Raw genomic sequence first — 18,634 nt, 5'->3', positions numbered from 1 at the left:
GAGAGGTTTCAACAGCATTTCCTTCACCTTGGAGGATTTTACTCCCACTTCACTCTCAGTGTAGCTCCCACTTTTCCCACTTTTCCCACCTTCTATCAAGTGTCGCTGTACACCTCCTCTGGTCAACACTAGGCAGTATCAGAGACTTTCGAGAATGCAGGGCTTTTGCTCCTCACCATGCGCGACCACTCTGATACCTGGCCCCTCTCCTTGCACTCTATTTTCCTTCAGGCGCCTTTTGCTCCTCCGTGCGTTTTACACACTTTCCTTTTCCACCTTTTGTCTTTCCATGCCTCTTGCACACTTTTCTGGCACCTTCTCCCTTTCCGTGCCTCTTGCACACTTTCTGCTTTGCCGTGCCTCTTGCACACTTCCTTTGTCTAGCCGTGCATCTTGCATACTTTCTTTACCTTGCTGCACGTCTTGCACACTTCCCCTCTGTTTGCTTCGTGCTGCCTGCAACTTTCTCACTTTTCCTTCTTTCGTTCGGGTCGCTCGCACCCTCTCTTTTCTTTCTGTTCTTCACAACTCGCTTTTTCTGCTTTCGTGCTGCTTGTGCGCCTTTTTTCTCTTGATTTCCTTTGCTTTTCAATTATCATGCTGCTTGCACCTTCCGCTGCTACTGCTCCAGCTCCAGCAAACTGTACGCTACTGAGTTTCTCTCTCTCTCTCTCTCTCTCTCTCATGAAACTCACAGAGTAGCGAAGCGCTGGTGGGCAGTTACCTTGGGTCGGGGAGGCGGGTTTTCGAGGTCAGGGTCTCACAACCTGCCCCTCAGATACACCTGGGATCTGCACAAGTCCCAGGGGAACGAGCACTGGCCTGGATATGGCCAACAGGTCAGAGTTTTCCCCAATCCGGTTCCATGGAGACAGCTCCCTTGCCACGCTGTAACCCCTCTGACACACCAGGTCAGCGTCCTAGTGTCCCGTTCTTCTACGGATCCTCCGGGCTCCTCCAGCTGCAGACTCCTGTTCCCTTGCTTCCATGATCCAGCCGGCAACCTCAGCTCGCTCCGCTTTACTGGCAAACCCTGGCTTAGGACTGAGAAGGGATCCCCTGCTGGACTTAGCCACGCAGCCTCCCTGCTGCTCTCCCAATTGCTGCACCTTGCACTGCCGAGTGCCCCATCTTTTATACACCTAAGGCCTATTAAGGTGTTTCAGGTGCGATTCTTAGGCCTCCCTTGTCTGACTCTCATTGGGCTAATTAATAGGACATGTCTGACCCTTTGGACCCCTTTTCTCCTGATCAGTCCTGGAGTTGTATTTAACAGAGTGCAGGTGTGCATAACTGCGGTCAAGTGCCTGACTCTGCCTGGCCTCAAGTGGTGACACCTAGTTGTGCAGTGGGGTAGGCCTCTTCCTACATCTTCCTCCTCCCAGTACTTTTTCCATAGTTAATCTTCCTAACTCTCGGTCGCCTCTTCCTCGTCCCAGTATATTTTGGAAATGGGGAGAGAGTAGGGTGATAGATACTTGGGAAGGGGGGGGAATACTGTGTTTTACACTCAGGCATCCCCCATTCACTCCCCATAGACCCCCTACTCAGGTGATTCACCTTCACATGTCTGCCCACAGGGTCGGTATCCACAAGTAATGGCCCTTCTGTGGCAACCTGAGCAAGGGTTCCAAAGGGAGAAAATGTGAGGACAGGCTCAGGTTTCTTACAATCCTGCATACACTGTTAAGTGCAGGGCTGTATGCCCATATACAATTAGTCAGAGGTTTCTGTCACATAATACATGGCCCTTATGCTAATTTCTACAGCTAACCTTTTTGAAAGAAGGATGCTTATTGATAATCCATAGTGTAACCACATTTACAAGGCAAGATCAGTGTAGACATTCATCCATTATGTTTTAGCAAGGACATTTTACCCACCTGAGAATGGTCAGAGCTATGCTGCTTCTGTACTTGTCCTGTGTGGGTATCCGATTTGGCACCACGTCCTGCAATGCTGCCCCTGTTGCCCCTCGAGGTAATGGACTGAGGACCAGTTTTGACTTCAGGAATCTGGCTTCCTTCTGCTGTGTGTTTGGCCACTGCCTCAATGCTGAGTCCTGCTGCGGCCTGAGCTACTTGAGCAAGAGCAGTTTCCTGGGATTGGGATGCTGGTAAGAAGGAAAAGTAGTAGCTCAAAAACACTGCAACAAAACTATCATCTTGAATATAACATACAGTGTCTATCTGCATAACAGAGTGCTGGTCTATTGGGTTAGGATACACAAAAATAAAACAATTTTATGACGAGTATTATTTATAAGGCAAACTTTCCACTATCCACACACACCCAATAATACAACACCCTTGTGAAAATATGAAATGCCTTTAAAGGAGAGGGAGAGGGACAAGTGGAGAGGAAGAGAGGCAGAGAGGGAGAGAGGGAGAGAGGGAGCGAGGCAGAGAGGGAGCGAGGCAGAGAGGGAGCGAGGCAGAGAGGGAGCGAGGCAGAGAGGGAGCGAGGCAGAGAGGGAGCGAGGCAGAGAGGGAGCGAGGCAGAGAGGGAGCGAGGCAGAGAGGGAGCGAGGCAGAGAGGGAGCGAGGCAGAGAGGGAGCGAGGCAGAGAGGGAGCGAGGCAGAGAGGCAGAGAGGCAGAGAAGGAAAACGTTCGAGAAAAAGGAGAAAAGAAATGATAGAAAGAGAAGGGGAAAAGAGATGAAGTACGGCACAAGTGAATGAAGAGAGACTCATTAAGACTGTTCATTAAGTTTAGAAGTATATCATGTTAACAGTGATTTAGACTTTAGCACTCTCTGCAACAGTTTTCTTGCACACTTGAGCCACACATGGCCATCACCACTATCTCCCCTTGCCCACAGTTGTGTAGAACCGTAACACTTAGCAGAACTGACCAACAAAGTTAAGTCATAAGAATAACACTATTTGTTACAATACTTCACTAAGGCACATTTTAAATATTTCAAGGTAGTACATTTTCTTTAGGAACATTTATACAGTTCACAGTTAGGTAACCCACTATGGGTTACACGCTACTCTAGAATCACAAGCAGTTACTCAAACAATAAAAGCATTCACCAAAGTAAAGAGAACATATGTTAATCAGACATCAGTATATAGGCCTTATAATTATAAGCCACCCAGCACAATTTACTAAAACTTCAGAAGTCCAACCCTAGCCTATATCAAGCCTCTGGTAGTCCGTGAGGTGTCCCAAAGCATTCCTTAGGGAAGAGGTGAGAGGTCTAGTAGGGCATACTCAGTGCAGGAAAAATACTGAAGTTAGTTAGTGCAGGGCGAATGCAACATGTAGAAAGGGATTTAAGGGTCTTAGGTCCATTTCCAGTGAAAGGAGGAGAAGCTACCACCCCTGGGGGCTCAAAGATTACTCACAGAATTATTGACCCAGACATCACTGTCCTGGGCCAGCCATACACAGCACTAAGCAAAGCAGGACTTGGCTCTTAATGCAAACCCAATAGTGAAGAACAAGTTACTTATCCCTGGTAACATTCTTTTCATTGGATGTTCCTCCCACGTATTCCTCATCTTGTGATATTATATCTCTCCAGCTTTGCTGCTTCGGAAAATGAATTTGACAGAAGGCGCTGTATGCAGTGTCGTTGCATCAATGTCCCTCGAGGGCCTCCGTCGATCGTCAACGTCATCATCAGCATAAATAGCGCATGCAGCAACCGTTGGCTTCAGTTCTGTTTTGCCTTTCCCCTTCTTAGAGGATTTAACAAGTCGTACCCAAGAGCGTAGGCTCTCAGAAAGTGTAGTGTAAAATACACATAAATTGTACGGCGGCGTAGGCTGGGAGGGGCGATGAGGAATACGTGGGAGGAACATCCAACTGAAAGAACATCACCAGGGGTAAGTAAATGGTTCTTCGAATGGATTGTGTCCTCCCACGTATTCCTCATCTTATTAGAGACTCCCAAAGCAGTAACAATTTGGAGGTGGGAGTATCAATCAATTTAATCATGGATCGAATGGAGGACGCCTTTAGCAAAAAGTCCTCCCTGACTGGAGGAAGAATCCAGATAGTGTTTGACAAATGTATGAATGGACGACCAAGTGGCCGCTGAGCAGATGCAATTTATTGGGACACCCCTTTGAAGAGCTGCAGAGGTTGCCATGCTCCTTGTGGAATGAGCCATTAGGCATTCCTGCGGGTCCTTTCCCGCAAGTCTAGAACATTCGCCAATGGCTAGGATAATCCATCTGGATGTTGTTTGTTTGGTGACTGCAAGGCCCAATTTGGGGCCGGTATACCCAATAAAAAGTTGAACAACCTGGCGAAATGTAGCCTTTCTTGAAATGTAAAAAGTTAGAGCCCTTTTTGTGTCTAATCTATGTAATTTCTCCTCTTCTTTACCTGAATGAGGAGGTGGATAGAATGTTGGCAATGTGATTTTGTGCTACAAATGGAAGTCGGAGACTACCTTCAGTAGAAAAGATAGTTTTACCCTGAGGATGACTTTATCTTTGTAGAAAGTAGTATAAGGAGGCTTGCAAGAAAGAGCCTGCAACTCACTTACCCTGCGTGCTGATGTTATTGGGATAATTAAGACCATTTTCAATGTCAGGAGCCTTAAAGGGCATGAATGTAAAGGCTCAATTGGGATACATGTTAAGAATTTGAATACAAGGTTTAGGTCCCGAACAGGTACATTTAATGGAACTTGAGGGTATACATTAGTAAGTCCCTTTGTACAATTTCTAATCAATGGGATTTTAAAATAGGAATCCTCTTCTGAGGAGCGCTGCCAGGTATCCCTTTATAATAAAGATAAGTTATTTATTTATATAGCGCCTTTATACAAAGCGCTTTACAGAGCACATATTTACATACAATATCACCCAACCGAAATTGGTACTCATTTATCGACTTCGGAAGGATGAAAGGCTGAGTTGGCCTAGCCGGGATTCGAACCTGCAACCTGCAGATCACGTTCAGATCGCAACAGCGAGCGCTCAACCCGCTGAGCTATCTTACTGGTTTATGGTTCCAATCTGGAGCCCCAGATTGGTGAAGTGTAATATAAAAGAAAGCACCATAGGTGTGTCACATTGGAAAGGATCCACATTCTAATCCTTGCACCAATTGCTGAACTTGTTCCAACGGCAACGGTACAATGATTTAGTTGCTGGCCTTCTGGCCGAAAGCAAAATCTCCATTACGTCATACAGGAGGTCCCAATCCTTGTATCTCAGCCTTTCAGAAACCATGCATGACGGCTGAGTGTCTTGACCTCTGGATGGAGAACCCAACCTTACTCTTGTGAGATAAGATCCTCTCTTTGTGGAAGACTTATTGGAGGGCAGATGGACAAGTCCAGAAGGTCCCGGTAACACGCCCTACTGGCCCAATCCAGAGCAAATAGGATCATGTATTTCCCAAACTTTCTCAACCTCCTGATCACATGAGGAATGACGGGGACTGGAGGAAACGCATACAGGAGTGGAAACTCGCAGTCCACTACGAACGCTCCTCTTGGGTGAAATTCGCTGGAGCAATACTGTGCGCACTTCCGGTTGAGAGTGGTCGCAAACAGATCCACTTGAGGGGTTCCCCAAAGTTTGGAGATCTCTTGAAGGAATTCCTGAGCCAGTTCCCACTCGTGGGAGACTGTGCTCTGCCTGCTCAGAGCATCCGCCGACGTGTTCTGCTACCCAGGTAGGTGAACTGGCGACAGAGAGATTCCTTCTTGTATTGCCCAGAACCAGAGTTGCATTGCCTCTCTGCACAGTGGTGGTGACCGTACACCTCCTCTCTTGTTGAGGTAGCACATGGCCACTGTGTTGTCTGTCATTATCAGAACATTCTTTCCGCGCATAGAGGCCATGAAGGCCTTCAGGGCTAGTCTGATTGCGCTCAGCTCCAAAAGGTTGATGTGTAATTTGGACTCCGATGGAGACCAACGACTGCAGATTGTCAGTTCGTTGGTGTGGGCTCCCCACCCCGTGAGTGAGTCTACCATCATCTCCAGCCATGGTTGCCAAAAAGATTCTCCCTTGAGAATGTTGTCTTTGCAAGCCCACCATACAAGGTCCCGAGCAAACCTGCTCGGAACTTGCAGTTGGTCTGACATATTCCCTGAGAATTGGGTCCACCGAGTACTGAGAGCCCATTGAAAGGATCTCATTCTCAATCAGGCCTCTGGCACCAGAAAAATGCAGGATGCCATGAGACCAAGGAACCTCAGAAAATTGAAGGCCGGAAGATGCTGGGCACTTTGGAATTTTGCTACCATCTGCTGAATATGTTTAGCTCTCACCTAGGGATGTTAGTCTTTCCCTGAGGAAGTATCCTGGACTGCTCCAATGAATTGGAGTCTTTGCCATGGTATCATATTGGACTTCTTGAATTGAGGGAGAAACCCAGTTTGTGAAGGGAGTGACAGGTGATACTGAGATGTCCTTGGCTTGCTCGGGTGAATGAGCCCTGATCAGCCAAATGTCCAGGTAGGGGTAGACGTGAATTCCCATGCTCCTCTCCTGAGACTCGCTGCCACCACTGCCAATAACTTGGTGAAAACCCTTGGGACGGAGGTCAGTTCAAATGGCAGAACTTGAAATTGAAAATGTTTACTGCCAATTGTGAACCTCAGGTACTTTCTGTGCTTGAGATGAATTGGCACATGAAAGTAAGCATCCTGAAGGTCCAATGATACCAGGCATTCTTGGAGTTGGAGAGCCTGAATGATCTGAGAAAGGGTAACCATCTTGAACTTGTTCAAGTTTCTTAAGTCCAAGATGGGTCTCAACCCTCCGTCCTAATTGGGAATCAGAAAGTAGGGGGACTACCAACCCTTGTTCCTCTCTGCTACAGGTACATGTTCTAGTGCACATTTCTCTAGCAGGATTACAATTTCCAGCACAAAGAGCAGATCCGGAATGTTGACATAGTTGTATCCCAGTGGATGATCTTGAGGCCTTTTTTGAAAGGGAAGGCAGTAACCATGGGCTGCCGTTTCCAGTGCCCAAGCATCTGAAGTAATTCCCTGCCATTCCCTCAGATGCTGAGAAATTCTGCCTCCAACAGGGGTCTTGTGGGTCAAGGTCTTAGAGTGGCTTAGAGGCGGCTGCAGCAGCGGCTGAGGGTAAAGTTGCTGCTGGTGCTGATTTAGCTCCCCTTCCTCGTCCACCACGAGGGAATCTTCTTTGTCCCTTTTGTGCGGCCTATTCTCTTCCTCTTACGAATTGAGGAATAGAAACAAAAAGAACAACCCTTCCAGGAAGATCGAATGGAGGCGGTAAGGGATTTAGCCGCCGCCTTGGAGGTTTGCAGCTTCTCCAGACTCTCATCCGCCTTGCTGCCGAACAACCTTGAGCAGTCAAAGGGAATGTTGAGCAGTCTAGCCTGCACATCCGGCGCAAACCCTGACTTCCACAACCACGCAAATCTGCGTAGTACGGTGCTAGCAGCCATGTATCTGCTGATGCGGTCAGCAGTATCCAAACCTGATTGGAGACATTCTCCCAATGCCTCCTTACCATCCTTAACTATAGTCAGGAAGCCGTCTCTTTCTTCGCCTTCCGGAATGTGATCAGCCGCCATAGCAACACAGTCCCACAGGGAATAAGAATATCTGGAAAGAGTACAAGTCACATTGGTAGATTTCAAGGCCATGATGCCTGCTGTGAAAACCTTTTGTGCCCAGGCATCCACCCTCTTGTCATCTCTATCTGCGGGGATAGAGGGGTAAGCTGATTGCCTGGTTGATGTGGCAGCCTGAACTACCCAAGCTTTCAGGCGTGGGGTGCTTGGTCAGATAATCTGGATCGCTGCTGGAAGGCCTGTTCTTCCTTGCAAAGTTTCTATTAACTGCAGGTCCAGATTCCGGGGCTTCCCAATTTGCGGTACTTTCCTCTGAAGGGCCTTGTGGAAGGGTAAAATTGGGTCCTCTGATGTCAGTCATGCCATCCTGTTCATATGTAGGAGAACCTCTGCTCCAACCCATATACTCAGTGACTTTAGTCATGAGCTTCCTAGAAGACGAATCTGCATGCTCAGAGGGTCAGGCCTGCCAAATTCTAGTTAAGGCGAGGGGTCAAGACCACTTACCGACTGGAGACTATCATACAGGTCTCTCATTTTCGACTTCAGAAATGAGCTTTTCTGGCACATTCTGGGTGCCAAATTGCAACCCAAAAGAAGGGGAATCCTCTTAAGGGGGCTGTTCCTCCTCATAGATTGAAGATAGACAAAGTATTTCTTCAGGACAGGTTTGTAAATCTTGTCCCACATGCCAAAAGGCTTCGACAAAGTCGAAGTGGCCGTCAACGCAGTCCAAGACGGCTTTGAAAATGGCGCAGGTTTACTCGGCGCTGCCTTCAAGGTCTTCGACGCCTTATGCTTCTCTGGTGGTACCAAAGAAGGACTTGGTTGCCGAGTCGACACTCTCAACCCCTTCTCGGGTTGAGAACTTTCGACGTATTGCGGCTTCATGCTCGGCTTCGAAGTTGTAGCCTTCGACTTCCCTTTGTCGTCCATGAGAGCGACCAGGGCATGGCTCTTGTGTGTTTCTTGCGAGGGGGTAGAGGCCGCATGCTCGATAATATGCATCATCTCTGACCGAAATGCGTCCCACTTCGCGGGGGAATTGGATTTTGTCAGGCATCGGATTACCTCGGTAGAGGAATCAGATGATGAAGAGGGAGACCTATGACGTCTCTTGTTAGCCTTCTTTGAGAAAAAGAAGACGAAGATTGCCACCATCAACTCCTCGATCAGAACCTCTGACTTTTTGCGCCAGGAGTCGCCGCTAGACTCAACGGACATTTTCCCCCGCTTCGAAGAAGACTTCGAAGCCAACCTCCCCACCTCCATTTTACCTCTACACTGTCTGAGAGCTTTCTCTGTCATGGCCTGACGGGACCCACAGTCATCGGTACGGTGCCCGGAGCCCAAACACCACAGGCAGACGTGGTGAAGATCCGTAATTGACATCTTCGATCCGCAGCCTTGGCATTTTTTTAAACCTGACTTTGCTGTCGAAGGAGTCAAAGAAGAAGACATTTTTCTTGCGAAAAACGGAAGCGCACCTTTAATAACTCGAAGCGTAAGCTCAGTAAAATGGAACTGCAGCCAATGGGTGCTGCATGCGCCATTTATGCTGATGATGTCATTGACGATCAACAGAGGCCCTTGAGGGACACCGATGCAACAACACCGCAAAAAAGCGCCAACTGTTGGGAACAATTTTTCCGAAGCAGCAAAGCTGGCGAGATAAAATAGCTTTTAATCTAATTATATATAAAGATGACAAATACGTCGGAGGACACAATCCATTCGAAGGAGGCTGCTCAAGAGATATAAATGATCTCAGGACCCAAACCCCTAGAAAGTTAAGAACTATCCCAGGCAATAGGTAATCGCTGGGGAAGATGTGCCTCACCATTGTTGTTGGCATGGAGGGTTGTTGGGTTGAGGGTACAAGGCAAGCAACCCCGGTCATCTCTAGGTTCCTCTGGAGATCTCAGACTGTAGGATGAACACCCACATTTGGTCCCACGAATAAGCAGAGACCCTACCTAAGATCCTTACAGATGCACATTTTGCACTGAGTCCAGATAGAGTCAGGCAGCACTCTGCAAATCAGCGGTAGGACTTGGATCTTCCAGCAGGTTTGTCTCCTGGTAGAGGACAGAACAGTGGATTTCCAAAGTTACAGAACAGCCTTGAGTATGCCCAGGAAGAGTTCCGGCTGACTGGCCAGCTGGAAGTCCTTGCAACGATGAACAGCTTGATCCGAGCTTTGCAGAGAAAATAAAAAAATGCACTCTGACGACCGAAAACATGCAACGTAACTCGAACAGGACGGGTGATACCCTGTCAGAGGAGAAAAGGCACCTTGCAGAGGTCTTTCCTTTTGATGGAAGGTAGAGGTTCGTAATGCAATGGTATTGACTCAACCAATGCTGGTTCCTGCAGCAGTGTGCCAGCGTCCCTCGTCATCTTCATCAGTGCTCTAACTGGTTCCTGGGTCCGGCTCATCTCCTTATAAGTAGAATGTGGACAGCTGGCCTCCCAGAATCTGCCCAGCAACACGCAACACACGCAACACACACAACACACGCAACACACGCAACACACGCAACACACGCAACACACGCAACACACGCAACACACGCAACACACACACACACACACACACACACACACACACACACACACACACACACACACACACACACACACCCCCCCCCCCCCCTGGCTAAGATAAAATGATGACCAACAAAGGACAGACCATCTTGACCAGGGCTTATAACACAAAAAGTAAAACACACAGGGGCTAATTTTCAATAGAGCCGTAACATGAATGCAAGGGGTAAAAACCTTGAGTCAGGCTTTAACACCTTGCATTCACACCACGGCTCATTTTCAATTATTTGTATGGTTGAGATGAGGGGTGAGACGCAACTTACGTTTCCGGCACTCCCTTTCTCTCCACCATACAAATGCTCCAGCATCTGCACCGGCATGGAGTCTACCTGCCTTATGCACCAGTATAAAGTAAGCGGACCATATAGGGATCCATGCAAACATGGCAGGGAGCGTGTACAATTGAAATGAAACCCTCCTCGACATGCGCACAATGAACAATAAACACTAGCATGCCAGGCAGTGTTTACTCACTTTGCACTGCAGACTGAAAATTTGAAGGGCAAAAGGTAGCGTACACCCTTTACACTTGCACCCCGTAGTGCAAAAGACACAAATTTGGCGGCAGGTGTTTACGTTGCAGTGTAAACTTAATAGCTCCCTACAGCCAAATTATGTTTTAATAGAACATGAGCCCCATAAGTCATAAAATGGAGATCACCACTCCAGTACTGACTGGTAGGTCCAAATACTGACCAGTGAACCCAAAACGACATTGCAAACGGGATCCTATAAAAGATCATGAAAGCCAAAAATAAGGGGAGAGGTCTATACTGGATTCTTAGAAGAATGGATCAGTGGCCCCAGAATAGACATTAATGCGGGAGGTAGTTAATGCAGGAGGTGAGTGAGATCAAAAAACATTCTCACTACCTCCAAAGACAATGAAAACATCCCAGTGGTTCCAAAAGTAGTGCTGGGAAGGCTCAGGACAGAGAGGGTAAGATTGGCACAAAAGTAATTGCCCTAAAAACCGCCATGACTTATCTTACCTTATCTCCATGGGAATACAGGGGTTCCCTAAGCAGATCTTCTCCACTACCCTGCCATCTTGGGCAGACCACAAGATCGCTCCATGCTGGCACAGCGGGGGGTGCGGGTTTGGAAGAGGACGCAGCAGAGTATATGCTTCACCCACATTTCAACTTTCCACAACTCCCCTTTCATCTGCCTTTCTGAAGGGTCGGCCATGTCTGCCACCTCTTGGCTTTAAATCCTGGTCTAGAAATGTTAAGCTAGTAACATAAATCCTGGTCTAGAAATGTTAAGCTAGTAACAGAACACAGAAGATACAACAATGTTACATCAATATTGGAGCAGTGAAGAGCACATTTGCACAAGTGTAAAAACAGGCTCTTTGCAAACAATATTTGATGCAATTTGTATTTAGCAATATTTTCCATGGTGCAAATGGCATGCACATTGCACCAAATGGGTGCACATTTGGTTTAATACAAGAGGTAAAATCCAAATTCTGGCTATATGTGGTCTTAACATCTTGCATAAGCGCAACCCTGATTTATCAATCGATGAAATCTCTTATAGGCCATTGTGCCAACAATGCAACAGCTCATTGATTGTACACTAGTTAAAAAGATATTCAGATGCTTTTTTTCCGAGATTGGTTCATCTACCGTAGCTAAGCCCATAGTACGACGGGACAGTTGTCTGGCATTACCCCAAATAGACTATTACATTTGATATAATTAAAGTGTATATACTACTAAACTGGGAAAGTTGGGCAGAAAAGAAGCAGAGGTTAGAGAAAGAAGAGCAGATGCGGATAGAAGAGAAGAGGATGGTAGAAACCAATAGAAGGCAAGGAGGTGGAGAAAAGAACAGAAGAGGCAATTATCAAAAAAAGGGTAGGAGCCAAGAGAGGAGAACCATCAAAGGAGAAGTCTGAGTTGAAAGAAAGTTGAGAAAGGAGGAAAGTTGAGATGGAGGGATGAGTTGCATGGTGAAGCACTGAGGAAGCCACAGAGAGGTAAGAAGGGAACAATCCAAGAAAGCAAGAGACTGCAAGAGACAGCAGGGAACAAGAAGAACAGAGGAGAGGAAGAGGGGAGAAAAAAGAAGGGAAGAGTGGGGGAGGAAACTAGTTAAAGAGAGAGGAGAGGGGCTGAGGGGAGTCTTTCCATACCATCGTTCCTCACTCAGCAGAGGATGACGAAGGGGTGTGCCCCAAAACATGTTACACCATAAACATTGGAACAGGATAATAGCTATTGTATAAGGATTACGTTCTAATGATATCAGTATCAAGACTGGTCCTTCAGTAAAGAAGTGCAGGGATCAGTTGTATAATCCTAATGTGTGAAGATTGTTTTATCCCTCTCCAAGGATAGAGCTTGCCCTTCCTAAACAAGAGCACAGAATGTTCTAAATTAAAATATTGAAGTGGAGAAAGTCCCAAGAATCCCACTGTAAGCAGAATTACACAGTGGTTATGAAGTGTCAGGTGTCAGGCGCGTTACAAGTACATACATAACATAACCATCCATGCCAGGGCCAAAACACACTCAAGAGAGAGAAAGGTTTGCTATTCCTGAGTCGAACGCCAATGAATGTCTGACGCCTGAAACTTTTCAAAGTGGACCAACACAACAACCTGATGGGACCACCCAAGGTCTAGAAAGACTCTGCAAAGTGCCAAGAATGAAGCGAGTTGGACTCAAAATCCCCAAAGACTAAGTGACAGTTTATCCCTGGAAAGGCAGGCATGTACAGGGGAGACAGGAAATGATGAAGGAGGTTCTAAGAAAGGCAGATTCATTTGTACCTACTCCTGATTTGTGGGCTTGGACAAACCTAATCACTTGGTTTTCAGTTGTATGCGATAAAGAAACTCAAATGAGGCCGTCTTACAAATGACTTACTATTTTATACTTGAATTGACCTTTTCAAATGAACCTTCATTTAACGTTATAGTATACAAATTGTTTGTATGGTGGATTTGTGATAGTTTACAAAGCGATTGTCTCATCCTTGGTTTAGAGTAGAAGAGCATGTTTAAGTTCATAGTGATTTATTTATTTATAAAGCACCAAAGCCTGCAGACATCAGAGTGCTACAAAAACACAAGAGACTTAGGGAAGACGAGACACGCAAGTACACCCACAAACCACAAATAGCCATAACCAGACAAGGCAACGAAAGAGGTTTATCCAAAAAGGAAATGTCAAACATTTCCAAAATACCAGAAGACGTGATTCCAAGTGCAGGTCAATTGGCAAATGGTTCCAAGCTTGAGCAGCAAGGACAGGAAAAGATCAGCCCGTACCTCTAGCTCCTTTACATCTGGGGACGGTCAGGTACCCACAGTCGCTAGAGCGGAGTGGTCTAGAAGGAACATAGTGGACGACTCAATCCTTCAGGTAAACTGGAGCAGTGCCATAAAGGCATTTGTGTGTCAAAGAGCCTTAAAGTTAATTCTTGCAGAAACATTCAAACAATGCAGGTTTTTCCTAGCATGGTATATATGTTCTTTCCTCGGGATGTTAGAGATGATGCCAACAGCCTCATTTTGGAGTATTTGAAGCCTGTTTATAGAATTTGTATTTGGCCCAAACAAGAGGGCGTTGCAGTAGTCCAAACGCGGCATAACGATGGCTCTGAGCAGGGTCTGACGGTGTTTACCCAACAAAAAATGTTTGGCGTGCCTCAACACCTTAAGGTGGTACCTTATTCCGCCAGCCAAACCATCCACATGTGCATCAGAGCCAAGAGAGGTTTCAGCAGAGATGCCTAGTGTCTTAATCTTATCCTTGATGTTTATACGATTTCCCTTAATGCACATGTCGGTATAATCCAGGCCTGATTCCGCTCTGGTCTGCGTGGAGCCAAAGATCATTAGCTCTGTTTTGGCACTTTTCAAACGCATCAAATTACTGGACATCCAGCTATTTACTGTACCATAGATGTGGTCCAGTCTGGCTGAATCAGTTAGATAGTCCCCACTCAACTCCATCAGCATAATTCACAAAAAGGAGACCTTGGGTGGATAAGAGGTTGCTGAGGGGCTTTATGTATAGATTCAATAGTGTGGGACATAGACATATATTGAAAGCATACACGCGCAACTTGCACACGTGCCACCTTCCAAACAAACAAATTGCTTTCCCTTGGTAATGTTCTTTCCACTGGATGTGCCTCCCACGGATTCCTCATTTTAGATATGTATTCTCCTGCTTTGTAGCTCTCTGAAACTTTTTTCCTCGCAGTGGGCCTAATGTGCACTAGCATCGATGGCTGTTGAGTCACCTCCATGAGCGGACGTGACATCGATGTGGGTACAAACAGCACGCTCTGCGACCTGTGACCTCAGTTGTCATTTTTTCCCATTGCACAGCCGCATTAGGGATTTGAGACAAAAAATGTTCGCGTTAAAGGAAATTCATTGTATAAATATGTTAGAGATCTCTGTAACTGCGGGTAGGTTGAGAGGGCGATGAGGAATCCTTGGGAGGAACATCCAGTAGAAAGAACATTACTAGGGGTAAGTAATTTGTTCGAATGGATTGTGTCGCCTACAGATTCCTCATCTTAGATAAACTTCCACAGCAGTAAGACCATTACGGAGGAGTAGCAAACTCCATGGCGATTATGTCACCACTTGTTGGAAGACAGCCCTGCCAAAACGAGACTAATTTTACGGATCCTTGTCCAGGCAGTAGTGTTTTGCAAACGTGTGTGTGTGTGTGTAAGACCACGTTGCGGCCTGACAGATATCCTGCCCCTCTTTGGAGACAAAAGCAGTTGCCACACCTCTAGTGGAATGCGCCCTGAAGCCTTCAGGGATTTCCTTACCAGCTCTGGTGTAGCATTCAGACACACAAAGCACTATCCATCTAGTGATGGTTTGCATCATTATTCCTTTACCCATTTTCAGCCCTGTCTTGCCAAATGAAGAAGGAAGGATAACACCTTTGAGGTCTGCTCTGCACCAGCTGCAGAATTTCTTCCAACGGCAGCGGTATAGGGCTTTAGTTGCTAGCGTTCTGGACGAAATCAATGCCTCCATCACGTCTTCCGGAAGGTTCCGATCCCTGTACCTTTGCCTTTCAAAAGCCAGGTGTGCAGGTTGAGCGTGTGTACGCTTGGGTGAAGAACCAGGCCCATCTCCTGAGAGAGAAGGTCCGACCTACGGGTGAGGCGATGTGGAGGACAGATGGTCATATATCCAGAAGGATCAGGTACAACATTCTCCTGGCCCAGTCCGAGGCAATAAAGATCATGATTGCTCCGTACCTCTTCAACCTCCTGATTACTTGAGGAATAACGGAAATCGGTGGGAATGTATATAGGAGCTGGAAGTTCCAGTCCACCACTAATGCGTCCTGCAGTACTCCTCTCTCTGTAAATTCCCTGCAGCAGAAAGGTTTGCACTTCCTGTTCACAATGGAAGTGAACAGATCCACTTGAGGGGTTCCCCAAAGGGAGAAGATCTTTAGAAGAACTTCCTGGTACAGGTCCCACCCGTGAGGGTCTGAGCCATGCCTGCTCAGGCCATCCACTGTTGTATTCTCCTTCAAGGGAAGGTGAAGTTATTATATGCAGATCTTGTTCTGTAATGCCCAGAACCAAAGCTGCATCGCCCCTCTGCACAGGGGAAGTGACTCTCCACCACCCCTCTTGTTGATGTAGTGCATGGCCACTGTATTGTCTGTCATGATTAGGACAGTCTTCCCCCTCCATGGAGGGCAAGAAGGCCATCAGCGCCAGTCTAATCGTCCTCAGTTCCAACAGGTTTATGTAAAGTTTTGTCTCCATCGGGAACCACAAGTCAGCTCGTTCATGTGAGCACACCAGCCTTCAGAGATGAGTGCGTCACTATGGTCACCTCTGACCACGGTTGTTAATGTGTTTCACTTTATTTGTATGCATTTGTTAATGAATAAGCAATGTAGATTCTTTGTACCACAGTCGCACCTTTATATGCGTTTACAGGAAAATAAGAAAAAGACGAAGAATAAAGAAATATATATCAGCGAATTAAAAATGCTGTTTATACCGACACAAAATTGTAGGTGTCATTCTGTATGTTGATTAGATCAGCGGAAGAAAAAAGAAAAATTGTTTCTGCTGAGGGTGAAAATGGGCATATTATTTTAAGCCCTAATCCAAATAAAACCTTTATAATAACAAAAATGTACACCCCTCAGAGTAAGTAGAAAACCAAGTGGCAGGACGCCTTACTGTTGCATATCTTGATAAGCCCTTGGTCCTTCCACAAATTGGGCTGTCCCTTCAGTTACCCAAAATTAATTTGCTTCTGCAGATTTAGCGCTTTTGCCTGCATAATCTCATGTTTATACAGTTTTATACAGTTTTAGGGCTAATTTGACTGTTATGTGATCTTCAACAGCTCTGCATAGTGTTCTAAAGAGAAGAGCACAAATACAAACCCTAACCTAGTAAGTTAATAATTAACTCTGTTTGGGTGCGATCCTGAACACCTTATTAGCCAAAAGTGCACGAAGGATCCAAAGGGCGTGATCTTTTTCTGTACTGCACTATAATTTTAATCTCTCCTCTATGTAAACTGCAAAACCTCAGGACATGGTGGGAATTTGAAATTGTGTCACCTTCTTGCCGGTTGGGAACAGGACAGCAATGGAGCACTGCAACTCTAGCTGAGGAGTCTTTATTGGGATTGGGATTAAGTTGCTCTCACATTTGGTTGCTTGCTGCTGGAGAGGATAGGAGCCTGCGTGCCAAGAAGGAGACCTCCTACCAATAAACAACACTCTAGCCCTGAAGAGTGGGGTGGCACAGTGAGAATAGGATTTCACATGCCACTCATGTGTCCATGGCACATAGCCACGCAATGATTTTATCATGGCGGAGGGCAGATCCCTTGTTGGTTTAGGCAGCGAATTGGCCGGAACGCAATATGCCCCTGTTTACTGCACCATCAAGCTTCCTCCCCAAAGTGAAGGCCATGCCAAAAGGTGGAAAGAAAATAAGTTTATTTTATGTGGGCCAGTAGTGATACAAAAAATTGCAGAGCTTGAGGATTCAACAGGGGCCAATGCATTAGGTGGAACAGCCTGAAAGTAAAGTTGCAAGGCTATCTCACTGAGATGGCAAAGTGCGTATTCAACTACCTAAATCAAAGATGGACAAACTGAAAGGTGTCATTAATGACTTAAAATCAGAACAGAGTGAACGGGTTTGAAGAAGGCATTTCGCTGTCTTCAGATGGGTACAAGTCAACTGAACTACTTACAAACAGGGCAGAATATGTATTGCTGAAGATGAAGCAACTTATTATGAGAAGATTAATACGTCTAATCGCTTCCTGGCTTTTAAAGTCAGAGCCACAACGCAGGCCTCACATACCAGGATATCACTAGGTTAGTGCAGGTGAAACGGAGAAAAGAAATCTCTTTAGGCGCTACTACAGAAAGTTATACTCCTCAGACATAATCAGCTTCCCTACGATTTTTGGAGAACTTTCCACTGGAAGAGCATCCCCAACAAAATGAAGATGCCCTGGTTGAGATACAAAAGAAGATGTCATGTGGGCAATATATGCCCTGAAATTAGCCAAGGCCCCAGGCACTGATGGATTCCATTATTAGTTCCTTAAAAAAATACCAGGGGGCCCTTTTGAGAGATGTTGATCGACTTGTTCCATCAAATTATGAATAAAGGCAGACTTTCAAAATCAGTCAGAGAGACAATGTGGTGGTGACATGAAAAGGTGCTGAATTATGCAATTCATACAAGGCAATTTCCCTTCTAAATATATAAGCTCTGTGAGGAAATCCTTGCCTTCAGGTTTGAATATGTTCTCCTCTCTTCGATGGCAGAGGATCAATCTGGGTTTCTTATGCGAGGTGAGGTGAGGTGGTGGATAATTTAAGACGCAGAATTGCTTCGGTCAATGTAGGAAACATGACAAGGACCCCAGTGATACTTCACTCGTAGCAAAGAAGCCATTCAACAGCATCGAGCTGGCCTTCTTCTGCCAAGTGATGGAACAAATGGTGGTTTGTGGGGATTTATTTTAGGGCGATCATGAGAATTTATGCAGACTGGGACAAAGACTCATGCCGGAATTCTGGGTGCCTAGCAGAGTGAGCCTAAAACCCTCTGGGTCCCCTCCACAACACCCCCTCCTCAGGGAGGACTGTCACATGGTGGTCACCACGCCAACAGAGAGTACCACTTTGCCAACTTCCTAGGTCAGTAGGGGGAAGAATGCGAGAAAGTACTACCCCTCCCAGAATTCCCAATTGAGTCCAAAGGAAAGCCTGGACTGGATTAAGTTAAGGTAAGCAGGGGTACAAGAAGGAGAATGTAGGAGGGAGTTTTGGAGAAAGAGAAGAGTGGAGCTGAAAATAGGAAGATAGTCACTCTGGAACCACTAAATCCTCTACCCATTCCAGACAGAACAGTTGATCCTTTCCCCAAAACAGACCCTCTGTAGACCACTTGCCTGATCTTAAAAGTTGCAGGGAAGCCCTGTGAGAGGCCATCTTGGACTCAGAGA

At 46.3% G+C, this 18,634-nt stretch overlaps 1 protein-coding gene across 1 annotated transcript in view; it reads right to left on the bottom strand.

Annotated features, from left to right (window-relative positions):
• Window positions 1-18,634, bottom strand: part of HYDIN (HYDIN axonemal central pair apparatus protein) — a 3,273,799-nt gene that overhangs the window by 1,385,383 nt on the left and 1,869,782 nt on the right. Inside the window, exon 41 of the mRNA XM_069654775.1 lies at window positions 1,884-2,113. Coding sequence (XP_069510876.1) covers window positions 1,884-2,113 — 230 coding nt within the window. The remainder of the gene's footprint in view (window positions 1-1,883; window positions 2,114-18,634) is intronic.

The sequence above is a fragment of the Ambystoma mexicanum genome, chromosome 1p (genome assembly GCF_040938575.1).
Source record: "Ambystoma mexicanum isolate Mex_15411 chromosome 1p, UKY_AmexF1_1, whole genome shotgun sequence".
Classification (NCBI taxonomy): Eukaryota; Metazoa; Chordata; class Amphibia; order Caudata; family Ambystomatidae; genus Ambystoma; species Ambystoma mexicanum.
The sequence above is the reverse complement of the archived record's forward strand: the minus strand, read 5'-3'. Positions and strand labels throughout refer to the sequence as shown.